This window comes from Neopelma chrysocephalum, unplaced genomic scaffold (assembly GCF_003984885.1).
Source record: "Neopelma chrysocephalum unplaced genomic scaffold, ASM398488v2 Primary Assembly neopelma1_100, whole genome shotgun sequence".
Classification (NCBI taxonomy): Eukaryota; Metazoa; Chordata; class Aves; order Passeriformes; family Pipridae; genus Neopelma; species Neopelma chrysocephalum.
Window position 1 is genome coordinate 3448638 of NW_020897763.1, and position 13219 is coordinate 3461856.

General features: G+C 57.9%; 1 protein-coding gene across 1 annotated transcript in view; it reads right to left on the minus strand.

The window, feature by feature from the left end:
* Window positions 1-7272: 7272 nt before the first annotated feature.
* Window positions 7273-13219, minus strand: part of FOXP4 (forkhead box P4) — a 54720-nt gene continuing 48773 nt past the window's right edge. Inside the window, exons 13-16 of the mRNA XM_027695049.1 lie at window positions 9129-9250; window positions 8957-9023; window positions 8413-8579; window positions 7273-8209 (exon numbers count right to left, since the gene is read on the minus strand). Of these exons, the coding sequence (XP_027550850.1) occupies window positions 8065-8209; window positions 8413-8579; window positions 8957-9023; window positions 9129-9250 (501 nt within the window). The 3' untranslated portion in view covers window positions 7273-8064. The remainder of the gene's footprint in view (window positions 8210-8412; window positions 8580-8956; window positions 9024-9128; window positions 9251-13219) is intronic.

A 13219-nucleotide genomic window follows, 5' to 3' on the forward strand; every position in this document is an offset into this window, starting at 1 on the left:
GGGCCACAGAGCAGCAGGACTTTACCCACAGCAACACAGGGGCCATGGTGCTGCCTTCCCCATGGGCCATCCTGCTGAGCCTCCTGTACCCAAGTGGGGACACCCCAGTGCCAGTGGTGTAGCACCACTCCCCTCCCAGTGAGAGGGATCACAGTGAAGCCAAGAGCAGGATCCAACCTTGCAAAACTAGTCTGCACCCTCCTTTCACTCACCACCCATCCTGGCACGGCCTAATGATGCCAACAGCTTTCTGCTGCCATAATCCTAAGGAGTGTTTTCCACAAAACCAAAATTTTTTTTCCCCAAAGTGTTGTCCCCTCTAAAGACAACTCCCCCTGAGCAGCTTGAGCAGGGGGCTGGGGGCGGGTGGGAGAGGGGATGTGGGCACCCTGCAGTGTCCAACTTAATCCCACAGTGATTACACCCAGACTAATCCTGGGCTACACCCAGGACGGCTGCACTCCGAGGAGGAACGCTGTGGGAGCTGGCTGGATTTTGGAAAACAAGGCCATTTCTGTAGGTGTGTGACTGCACTGACCCACATTCACAAACTCTGGCTTCCAACTCCGCTCCCGGCTCCGCCGCCGCCAAAGTAAATCCACCCGAGCCCTCCCAGCTCCCGGCTGTGCCTCGGGGGGAGCAGGGTCTGCACCCCTTGCCCTGCCTCTGCACCCCATTGCCCTGCCTCTGCACCCCATCACCCCGGGTCTGGGGGTCCCCCAGCACCCCGTAGCTCCCCGTCCCCCCAGACTGGGGGCGGCGGAGATTTTAAAACCTCCTTGACCTTCCCGTCTCCGGCGAGGATTTAGCACTAAAGCCTCGACTTTCCAGTTCAAAAGAGGGTTTTGCAACATTCCCGGCATCTATCCCTCGGCGAACCCTTTGAAAATAAAATAAATAAATAAGAGAAAAAACGCGTGTGATCCGAAAACAAGGAACGAAACACCCCTGGAGCCGCAGCGTGCGGTCGAGCCGCCGGGGCCGGGACCCGGCACAGAGCTGGGCTGTGCAGCCCCAGCCGTGTTTGCTTGGGGTCTGAGCCATCTCCCCCTGATCTGCGGGGCAGAGTTACCCGTCCCTGTGCACACACAGAGCCTCTAAACAAAATAACCCTCTCAAGCCCTTGGGTGGGGGGAGGAGGAGGCTCTGCCTGCCTCGCTGGGTTCGCAGTGAATGACCCCACTGTTTTACATTTGCTGCTGAAAGATTTTGATGAGTCACGAGCTATTTCTGTAAATAATTAAAAAAAAAAAAAAAAGAAAAAAGAAAAAGAAGGAAATGGACATTTAATAAAAAAAAAAAAAAAAAAGGGGCCCCGTGAACGTTCATCTTTGGAAGATGGAAAAATTAAAGACTTCCCCCATCCCCTCTGTGCCAAGCTTTGCCCCGGGGGGCTGTGGGCAGGTGATGGTGTTGGGGGCAGAGGCACAGGGGCATCATGGTGTGCACGCTGGGGCAGCCCCCCCACTGCCACTCGCCCTGGGGACCACTGGGGACCACAGCTGGGGGGTCTCAGTGATCTCCAGAGCTGTGGGGTGACAGGGCCCCATCCCAGCCAGGGACTGAGCATCCCTGCGGCCTCTGCAGGGAGGGGCTGAGGTGGGAAGAGGCACTTTGAGGAGGGTGCGGTGCACCCAGGGATGGGGAGGTGCCCCTCAGGTGCCCTGGGGCTCACACTGAGCACGTTCCTGGGCAGGGTCAGCAAAGCCCCCCCTGTTTGGAGCCTCTGCCGGGTTCCCAACACCCCCAGAGCCCCACAGGCAGCGGGTCCTGCTGCGGGCAGGGTGTGGTGGGCTCACACCCACCAACAAGGTCCCCTTTGTCCTCCCTCCCACCCGGGACCTGCAGGCTGGGGGCTGTGGCCCAGGTTTCTGCTCAGTCGGGCAGGAGCTGAGGCTTTTGGAGAGGCTGGGATGGCAAAAGTGGGTGCTACACCCATCCAGTGCCTGCTCCCCCCATGCCTGCTCTTTTCCTTCCCACTTATGAAAGCCACAATTATTCTTCCCAACACTTTGTGAGCCCCCAGTGCAGGGGGGGGATTCACAGCAAGCCTGCTGGTGGCCCAGGGGTGGGTGGCCATCGTGTTTGGGGACCCCTCCTCAGCCCCAATCCTGGGGTGATACAACCACATGGACCAGCAACCCCCAAGACACCATCAACTCAGGCAAGGGCCAGATCTCAGAGCAAGAACCCTTTGGCCACTTCCCTCCTGGCCCCAATATTCCAATTTCTTAAGGCTCATTTACAAAAAAACCCCAAGCAACCCGAAGCTCTCGCTCCTTTTTTTGGCTCTTTGGAGCTTTTTGGAAGCTGTGCTGGGTCTGTGCATTCAAGGCATCCCCTCTAGTCCTGCTGGAGGGGTGTGTGAAAATCCCATGGATCTGGAGCAAAGCATCGAGCAAGCTGGAGAGAAGGGTGGTATCCATCTGGGTGCAGCTCTGGAGCACCAGGAGGGAAGAGGAGGAGAGGGGTGAGTGCTTCCTGCCAGCGTTTTCTGGGTGCATGGAGTTGCTCTGCACCAGGAGCTGAGGGGAGGGGCTGACTGGTCCCAGTCTCTCCCCCCATCCACATACTGGTTTAGCAATCAACCCTGGAAAGCTTTTCATGTCAAAAATAAAAAAAAAGGAAAAAAGTTTCTAGTTTAAAAGCAAAAAGCTCCAAGTGTTAAATCGATCAGGGCCAGATGCTCCCCCCAGAGATGCTCCCCTGCCCTCCCCAGGGAGCTGTGGAGCCAGTGGAGGATGGGGACACAGGGGGGGGACAGGGACAGAGCCCCCCCAACGCTGGGGCACCCATGGGTGCTGGCTCAGCCCCCCGGGTGGGTGGTGAGGGGCTGCAGAGGCACGTTCAGCACACCCCAGGAAGCCACGGGCGAGCTGGACACAGCTCAGAGCCCTGGAAAAGGGCCACTGGAAAAAAGATTAAGTGAGTTTGGCCGGGAGGGAGCGGCGGAGGGAAAGGGGATGTAACAGTCTGTTAACATTGGCAGGGGCTGCACACAGATGGGAGCAGCCATTTCGGGGGGCCGTGGGGAGGCTGGAACCTGGAACCTCATTCCCATCCCCTCTTCGCTGCTGAAGAGCCTACAGGGATCTGCAGGGAGAACTTCAGGGACAGGGCTGCCAGGCATTGGAAGGGGATGCCCAGGGAGGTGGTGGAGTCCCCATCCCTGGAGATGCTCAAGGAATGACTCTGGTCTGTTGACAAGGTGATGATCAGTCACAGGTTGGACTCGATGATCTCGGAGGGCTTTTCCAACCTCAGTGATTCTGTAAAAACTCACATTATTTTTTTTAAACCAACAACCCTAAGGAGGCAGCCAGCACAGCGGCACGATAAGTAATTTATTTTATTGCATTTTATAATGCCATTGTCCATACAGATTACATGCAGCTAGACCTACTGTACAAGGGTTTACCGTCTGCCAACGCAGACACACGGAGCTCAGAGTACAAATACACAGCGAGGCTATTTCCTTTATACAGCACGAGGACGGCGGCAGGGAGGGGAGGGGTCGCTCTTTACACATCCGCCCTCCCCTCCACCCTCCGGCCCCCTCGGACCTCGTCCCACCTCCCCAGCATCACCTTCCCACCCAGCGCCAGAGGGGATGGGAACAAACGGGGAAAAACAGGAAAAGGTTGTGGCAGGGCTGGCGCTTCCCGGAGCAGCCGGGGGTGGGATGTGCCCGAGCCGTGGGATGTCTCCGGGGTCACGGTGGGCACCTCCGGGGGTGCAGAGCCCCCCCCAGCCCCTGGCTCTGGCCTGTCCCGACCTTCCCCAACGCTTCCAGGACAAAAACCTAGATCCAGGGAGAACCTCCGGGGCGTGAGGCTGGCCAGGGGTGTAAACAAAGCAAAGAAACCCTTTGGTTTGATGCAGGTTCGGCTGCTGCTCCCCCTTCCCCTCCACCGGCCCCCCCCCCAGCAGCCCCCAGTGCTGCCAGCACCCCCTCCCTTGGAGCACTGGTTTCTGACCCCCTCCCCTGGGTACCTGTTCGAGCTATTTGGGGAAAGACGTCATTGAGGGGGGGAAAAAAAAGAAAATCACATGGAAAAATTAGTAATTCCTTCAGTGGGAGATACCAGAAAAATGCCTTTACGTACAGAGAGGTGCCCACAGCTTCCCCTCGTAGAAGTGCCCTGGGTTGGGCAAAACCAGGAAATAAAACACAAAAAATACAGAAAAGCCCAAAAAGAACCATTTGTTTTGGTAGGTTTAAACCCAGAATATATATATCTCAATATATACAGACATACAATTCTGCCACACGTTGTGTTTGGTCCTTGATCCTCCCTCCCCCCCCGGCCTCCGGCGTGTGTTTGAGGTAAGACACGCAGAATTCAGTAAAATTCAAACCAGCAAAAAATTAACCAGAGGGGTGAGAGGGCTGGGGGCAGTGAGGGTGGGGGGACACACACAGTACCTGGTTCAGGTGGGACCCTGCAGAGGCAGCTGGGCTGGGCAGGGGGGTAAGAGAAGGAATTAAATTTACCCCTGAGTATCAAACCGGGCACGTTTCCTGTGAAATCACCCACCAGGATTCCCGGGGAAGAGGCATCACCTGGAGCCACAGGACTTTCCAAACCTGTGCATGTGTTTAAAGAAAAAAACTCCTTTATATTTATATATTTATTTATATATATATATAATATATAGAGAGAGTGCTCTTGGGAGCCGGGATGGCAGCTGAAAACCTCTGGGAATACTCAGCACGGAGGGGAAGGTGCCAGGTTTTCCTCACAGGGTCTGGGGGTGGTGATGGCACCACAGGGATTTTGGCTGAATCCACGGGGATCTGGAGGCCCTGGGAGGCATTTCAGGGGTGTCTGTACCTCTGGAAAAGCTTAAAAAAAACAAAAATAGTCATACCCCGAGGAAGAAGCCCTGGAGGGCTCGGCAATGCCGGGGCCACCTTGGATTTGTGCAGAATCCAGGGTGCAAAGCTGCCAAAAAATCAAAGAGCGGGAGGAAGGTGAGGGAAAAGGACCAGGAAGGGCAAAAAAAGGGGAGCAGCTACTGAAACCTCCTCCAAACAGTGAGGGGGTCTAACATGGGGTGTTGGCACTGCCCCAAGAGGCACAATGACCCTGCCAGGGAGGTGCCAACCCAAAATCCCAAAAACCTGGATGGAGGCAGGTGATTCCCCACAGAGGGTGAACCGTGGCCGAGCAGCAGTGAGGGCTCAGGGGCTGCACCCCAAGGTCCAGCCTGTCCATCCCTCCCTGTCCCTTCGTACGAGGAAAGCAGCAATGGGTCCCCCCAGCAACACCCCCCGTGCCAGCTGTAAACTTGGTACTACAATAACTTAAAATGAAAAGAAGTGGGAGGAAAAAAAAGGAGAAAGGAAAAGAAAAAAAAAAAGGGAAAAAAAAGGGGAAAAAGGAAAAAGAGAAAACCGGGGAGAAAAAAGTAAAAAGGAAAAGAAAAAAGGGAAAAGGGAAAAAAGGAAAGAGGAAAAAAGGAAAGATGAAAAAAGGAAAGAGGAAAAAGGGAAAAAAGGAAAAACGGAAAGAGGAAAGAGGAAAACAGGAAAGATGAAAAAAAGGAAAGAGGAAAAAGGGGGAAGAAGGGGAATAAAGGGAAAGAAAGAGGGAAAAAAAGAAAAAAAGGGGGAATAAAGAAACAAGAAAAAAAGGGAAAAAGAAAAAAGGGGGAAAAAAGGAAAAGTAAAAAGAAGGATAAAATAAAGTAGGTGGGGAAAATTGCCGGTGCCTGCAGCCTCACAGCTCCTTTGGCAGGATGGGGGGACAGCAAAAAGGGGGGGTCGGGTGGTGCCCCCCGGCCCGGGCAGGGTCTTTGGTGTCCGGCGGAGCCCGAGGGGGGGGGCGGAGGGGCCGGGAAGGGGCCGGGAGCCGGGAAAGGGGCCGGGAAGGGGCCGGGAAGGGGCTGTCCCGGATCTCGGCAGCCGCGGCGCGGGAGAAGCGCGGGTGACACCTACAGGGGTGTTGGGGACCCGCGGGAGGAGCAGGGAAAACCCCGGATTTGGGAAAGGGAAAGGGCCCCCCTGCAGCCCCAGCCGGGGGGGGGTGTGCGGGTGACCCCCCTTAACAGCCCCCGAGGGTCTCGGCAGCCCCCGGATGGTGACACAGGGGATGACAGAGGGGGTGGCACACGGGGTGGCACAGGGGAACACGGCTGGGGTGGGGGGTTCTGTTCAATGTCACCCCGGCTGCAGGGGGGACCCAGGGACCCCCTTCTCTGCAGCCACCTGGGCACCGAGGATGCTTCAGGCAGTGAAAAGGATGAGTCGAGTAGGGGCTCACCCTGGGGATACCCCACAGCACCAGGAGCCCCTTGGGGAGGTCACAGAGGTGACGTGGGGACAGACAAACACAACCCCCCGTGACCCAGAGCTGCGTGTTGCATTTTCAACACCGCTCCCAGGATGTCAGCCCCATGTCCCCTGGGGGTGACACAGCCCCCCAGTGCCTCATCCCGGAGTACCAGGGACAGGGAGGGATGGAGCAACCCTCGGGATCGCTCTGGGAGAGCCTGGAGCTGGGCTCAAAAACGTGAGCAGCCCCACATCCATCACAGCGAGCCCCTAAAGACCCCGCTGTGTGCCAGGACAGCCAGTGCCAGCCCGGCTGTGCCAGGGAAAGTGCTGCTCCCCAGGGAAGGTGATGCTCCCCAAGGAAGGTGATGCTCCCTGAAGCCAGCACAGGGCACTGGGGATGCCACGCTGCCCGCCAGGAGGAGGCTGGCACTGGGTACCCACATCACCACCCCAGAAAGAAAGAGCAGGGAGAAGAGGGGTGTTTGGTTGCGTTGTTCTCATTATTATTAATATTTTTTTTCTTTTGGCATTAATACCATCTGTTCACCTGAACTACGGACCTTCTGTCTCTAGAAATCTTTTGGTATCTTCCCATCTGGACGCACACAAAAGGATAAGGAAAAGAAAAGATGAAAGCGGGAGCCCCCCTGCAACGGGCTCGGCTTGGGGGGCCATGGCCAGGTTTGGCCACCACGGGGATCCAGCGGGCTTGGCTTTGCTCCCAGCGGGATGGGATGACCCCCAGCTCCTCTGCAGGTGCCCCCAGGAGGAGGCTCGGTGTTGGGGGGGATGCTGCCCTCCTGCTCCACTGAGACCCTGCCCCGACTCTGGAGGTGGAACGGGGCACGCAGGGGGGCTGGGAGCCTTTCCCTGAAGTCGAAGTCGGGCCACTGGCCATCCCCCCGTGGGCTGGGAGGTGTCACCCGCTGCAGCCACGTCGAGCAGGACGGGGGGAGCCCAGGACGGGGAGAGCCCAGGACGGGGAGAGCCGTGTCCTCACTGCTGCTGCTGGCAGTCGGCTGGGGATGGGCAGCACTGCTGGGTGCCAGGAGCCCCCCACCAGCTCGTGGAGGGCAGAGCCTGGGGAGGCCGCTCTGCTTGCCAGGCAGTTTAGCAACTGGCCGGAGGTGACAAGGCAGAGGGGACCCCGTCCCACTGACGTGCTGGTCCTCATCCTTCCCCAGCTTGGAGACAACGGTGCGAGCCCGACATCCAGAGCACGGCAGAGGGCTCAGCCCCGTTTCCGCTGTTTCTTCCCCCAAAGCTGGGTGGAGGCAGCACGCGTGGGCAGGGTCCACGGTCCCTCCTAGTGCAAAACCCACCGGGGGCCCGAGGGACGGCAGTGGGTTCCTGCCTTCAGCGGGTTCCTGCCATCGCTGCCCGGGGACGGCCGAGCGCCGCGGCAGGAGGGGACAGAGGCACCTTCCCTGCGCCCGCCGCGCACGGGGAGGGAAGGAAGGGACCATTTCGGACAGAAACAACCTACCATCCTCGTTCACCAGTCACTAACCAAGGGAGGAGGGGAGAAAAAGTCCAGCTCTCGGGTTTCTGCTTCTCGTGCCGGGGTCGGTCAGTCACCGGCTGCGGCGCGGGGCAGTGGGAGCGCGAGGGACGCGCCGGCAGCAACGGGTCGTTGCCCCGAGGAAACCCTTCTGCTTTGTGGAAGTGCCTTTAAAGAACAGGTTAACGCCGAAGGTCACCTTGGGGAGGCGGGAGCGTCGCTTGGTCTCCGGCCGGGAGGGTGGGAAGGGTTTGCCCCTCGGTGAGGGAGGAGGAAGGAGTCCTTAGGACAAGTCTTCCACTGGCAGCTCCTCCTCCAGGTCCCTGTCGTCGGGAATCGTCACATTCTGGTTGGTGGTGGCCATCAGCGACACGGGTCTGCTGTCGTCCTCCGCCTCGGCTGGTTCCTCCTTCACGTGCACTGGGTGGCTGTGGGAGGGGGGAAGCCTTCAGCCTCGGGGGGCTGCTCCCCCCCAGCCACAACCCTTGGTCCCAAACCCTCCTTACCCGGGGGACAGGAGCCACAGGAAGCAACGAGCAGCTCCTGGTGCCCAAAGTGTCACCATCCTTTAGCTCCAAAGCCCCCAGCACCCCAGTGCCCCCCGGGCATCCCTGCTGTCCCCCAGGCTGACCTGTACTGCTGCGGGGACAGGCGCGGGCTGTTGCTGCCGTTGCTGTTGACCTGCTCCACGGTGCTGCTGACGTCGTCGTGGCCCACGTGCAGCATGGCACTGGCCGAGCTGGTGTTGATCATGGTGGGGCTGTTGAGCAGTGGGAAGCTGCTCTCTGCCAGCGCAGCCTGCAACAGAGAGCATGGGGCATCACAGAATCAGAACGGTTTGGGCTGGGAGGGACCTCAGAGATCACCAGTTCCACCCCCTGCCATGGGCAGGGACACCTTCCACCAGACCAGGCTGCTCCAAGCCCCTCTAACCCAGCCCTGAATGCTTCCAGGGATGGGGCAGCCACAGCTTCCCTGGGCAACCTGTGCCAGGGCCTCCCCGCCCTCACAGGGAAGAACTTCTTTTGTATCTCTAACCTAAATTTCCCCTGTTTCAGTTTGAACCCATTCCCCTTGTCCCTCACTACAGTTCCTGGTGAGGGGGGGGGTTTAGTGCCCCTGTGGAGGGGTTTAGTGCCCCCGTGTCCCAGTCAGGGACAGGATGGGGTCCTTACCTGGTAACTTGCATTAAGTGCTCCGTAACCGAGTCCTGAAATCATATTTTTGACTAAGGTCGGACTCCTGCAGAAAGACAGAAAGCAGAAGGACGCGGGGCTGAGCGCTGCTGGCCTGGGGACAGGTGTGAGCACAGCTCCCAGGCTGTGCCCGTGGCAAAGGAGCACCCACCCTGTCATCTTTGGTGGCCTTCGCTTTTGGTACTCGTGCTCGTCCACGGTCCACACGGCGCCCTTGACGTTCTCCACGCGCACGAAGCACTTGTGCAGGCTCAGGTTGTGGCGGACGGCGTTCTGGGGGCAGAGAGGGCAGGGGATCAGTGGCATGACCCTCATCCCACTGCCCAGACCCTCCTCTTCCTCACCATCCTCCTCCTCCTCCTCCTGTCCTGGCCACCCCAACGCTCCCCAAAGCCACCCAGGCTGCTGTGAGTGCTTCCCCCACTCCACCAGCACTGAGGGGGTTGAGCTGTCGAGCCCCCAAACCACATGTGGGACATGACCCCGTTTTGAGGACCTTGGCCAGATGCTGAGGAAGAGGGGACAGTATGGGACAAGTGACAGCGGCAAGGACTGGGAGCAGAACCACCCTCTCTGCTCGGCAAAGCCAGCTAATCTTTCCCTTTCTTTTCCTTTCCCCCACCCTCCCCTTTTGGTCCTTTCCCTCCCTTTCTTCTTTACATCGACCATCTTTACATTTCTAAATGTAAAATAAAGAGACACACACGTAGGCAGACAGCACAGCCCCGAGAGATACCAGCTCCCTTTTCCCCTTCCAACTCCCTGCCATTTGCTACTGCCCCTATTTCATTACCAATTTTAATTTGCCTCTAATTAAATCCTGTGTATTTTTCCGACTCACTTGCTAATCCATGAGGGAGGCAGGAGGCTGGAGTGGAATCTCTCCGAGCTATAATTACAAAGGGCCTAATCACGCCGGGGCTCTGCCTTTGAATAAATTTCCTTGCATTAAGGTTCTCAGATTCTCTGCCTTGCAAATGAGAATGACCCCAATTTCAGGAAGTTGGCCTCGGAGGGTTTTTTTTTTTCTCCCTTTTTTTTTTTTTATTTCGAGTCCTGATTCGTGATGAGAGACTAATTCGTTACGCTAAAACATTAACAGCAATTTAAAAGGTCGAACGGGGGCTGTATAAACAAAGGAGCTGCCCAGCACAACAAGGCGAGAGGAGACACAAGGACTGAGCCCCCCCTGTACCAGCAAGTGCCAGAGCGCCCAGAACCTCATCAGATGGCACCATCACCCCTTTTGCTTCTCATTTAAGGAGAAAAACAAACAAAGCTGGGCTCTTCCCTTGTCCTCCATCCATCCCTTCCCACCCCAACCCCTCCCTCCAGCTGTGCCACAGTGCCCGGTGCTGACACCATGGCAGGGTGACACGGTGACAGGGTGACACGGTGACAGGCAGCAGGGCCGGGCTCTGGCTCCTCTGGCCCTTTGGCAGAGCACAGTCCAAAGGGGAAACTTTGTAAGCAGCTCTCAGGGCTCCTGGGGAAGGAGATTCCGGCCCAGCCAGTGCTGTCTGATGTGATTTTTTTTGGGGGAGCCCCCGCAGGACCCCACAGATCAGGAGCTGACCCAGCGTCTCGGGCGTGGCTGCAGCCAAGTCCTGGGGTCCCAGCTCAGAGCCACTGTCCCTGTCACCCAAAGAGACGCTCCATTTGGGCCATGCCCTGCTGGGAGGCACCACTCAGCCTCAGCCTCAAACCCCGTGCTGGCATCTCCCAGGGTCGGGCTGCACAGTCTGTGCAGACAGACATCCCAGGGACCTGGAATTCCAAGGAGGACCCCGAAATCCATGGGGGAGCAGGACAAGCCCCTGTCCCCCACTCTGTCCTCGCACCATCCCCTGCCTGGGGTCTGAAGTCCAGCCAGGGCTGGGGCCTTCCAGTGCCCTTGAACCCCCGTCCCTGGTGGGCAAACACAGGACGTCCCTCCCTGGCTGGATCCTGCCCACACTCCCCTTCCTCCTCCCTCCCTGGGCAGGGGGCTCCTCATCCAAGCAATGCCCTGACTGCAGCCACGGGTGTGGCAAAGCAGAACCTTCCCTGCCCACAGAGACACAGGCCCAGCAGTGCCCATGTGCCCCCCTCTCCACGGTGACAACCCCCTGCTCCAAAGCACCTGGGTGGGGATGTGCCTGCAAAGGCTCAAATGGAGGTAAAATAAATCCTGGCAGGGGGCAGGATGCAGCTCAGCACCCCCAGAGCCTGGGATGCCCCCTCCCTGTGTTGGGTGCTGTGCCCAGGACACGGAGGAGGTGCCAGGTGAGCCCCCCATGGCATGGGATCCACCCCCACGGTGCCTCAGCCCAACGTGGCTTTTGTGTTTCGAGGGAGTGTTTGTTCAGAGCCAGACCCGGCTGCTCTGTTTGCTTCTCATCTCTCTCCTCTAATGATGTTTGCTTTACACCCTCCACCCACTCCCTGGGCTGTGCTGGGGGCTCCCCGTGGGTCCCCCCTTGCTGTGGGGATGGGGCACCCACCCTGGTCCCCAGCACCCCTGTCCCATCCCAGGGGAGCTCCAGGAGATGAGGGAGAAGCAGCAGAAATGGTGGTTTTCGAAGAGAGGAAATACACAATTTTTTCCTGTGTATCCCACTCCTTCAGAAGAAGCCTGACCTTGGACACTGGAAGTTATGAAGAGAAGTATCCCCCCCTCCAGCTCTTTTTAATCTCCTGCCATCCCCTTTGGTGATAGAACAGGAAAAAATGAAGAAAAAACACGATGGGAAGCAGAAGGGCTGGGAGATGCCCTTCTCCAACCCTGCCCTTGCTAACACAGGGCGCGGGGAAGCCGCAAAAAACCTCCCAAAATATTTATTCCTTCCAGCTAATAAAAAGGTGGGAAAAAGACATTTCACCTGCCACCATCTCATTCCAAAGAGGGGGAAACTGAGGCACGGAGCAGGTGAAGTGCTGCCCTGGACAGTGCTGGGAGCAGTGATGGCCACAGTGGGCTCTGCCCCAGTGTTCCCCATTGCTGCCCAGTGTGGGGTGTCCCCAGTGTGGGGTGGTGGTGACAGTGGTGGTAGCAGTGGCAGGGGCCAGCAACACTCGTGGTGCACTTGCAGTGCTGCCCGTGTGCAGCGAGGGGCACTCAAGACCGACACAGCCCGTGGCCAGCCCCAAAACTGCCCCAGCACTTGGCTGCTCCTGCCCAGCCCCATCCCAGTGCCAAGATGCTCCAGATGGGCTGTGCCAAAGGCAGGGCCCACCCAGACTGCTGGGGAGCCAAAACCCCTGTTATTCACCCAAAAGTTTTCTGCAGATCCCAGCTCGGATCTGCCACAGCGACACACGGGGGCCCTGGGCTCTGGGAGAACCGATTCCTCCTCCTCCTCCTCCTCAACCCTCTCAAAATGCTCCATCTCGCTTGCACCTCGCTGATTCTAATTATTTTTATTTTAAACTAACACGTGTCCCCTCTGCCACTTCACTCCTCGCTGCCCTGGGCAGGAGGGAGCCGAGCTGTGCCTCGGTAAATATGTGCAGCAGGAAACAATAAGTAAGTAAATCTTCCCTGGTCGAGGCAATAACTGAACCACAGAACTGCTCCTTCCACAACTCCCCGCTCCTCTGAGATGTGTTTTCTCAAACTTCAATTTCTAAATAACCAAGGGGGAAGCAGCCCCAGCACCCACGTGCTGCCCCCAAATTCACCTCCATCAGCCCAGGCCGGTGACAAATGGCTCCTCAGGGACAAAAACTTTCAGTACCTGCCTGTACAGCACCGTGCTCTGGGTGGGGGGACCTGATGGGCACAGGCACCTGCTTGGGGTCTGGCAGAGGAGTTCCCCTTGCTGATGATCCCCCCACCACCCCCACTCTTCCTCCATCCCCCTGGCCCAGCACCTGCACCCCGGGCCACCACTGAGGCCCAGCCACCTCCTCTCTCAGAGTCACCTGCCCCCAGGTTATCATTAACCTTCTTTGCTATTTCAGGTGTCTCTCTTTTGTCTCTGCCCTTCTCCTCCAGCCTCAGCTCCACAGAAAAGCCCAGCACAGGGATGCTGTGCCCTCACAGACCAGGGACCAATTTGGGTAGGGAAAATGGGGGATTTATCCATAAAATCATCTCCTGCACCGTCTCAGAGCTGTGCAATGAACTGGTCCTTTACCAGAGGTGCCCACACAAGCTGGAGCATCTCCCGCAGCAGGGAGTCCCCTGTGGGATGGGGTGAATCCGGGTGGGATGGGGTGAGTCTGGGTGGGCTGGGGTGAGTCCAGGTGGGCTGGGGTGAG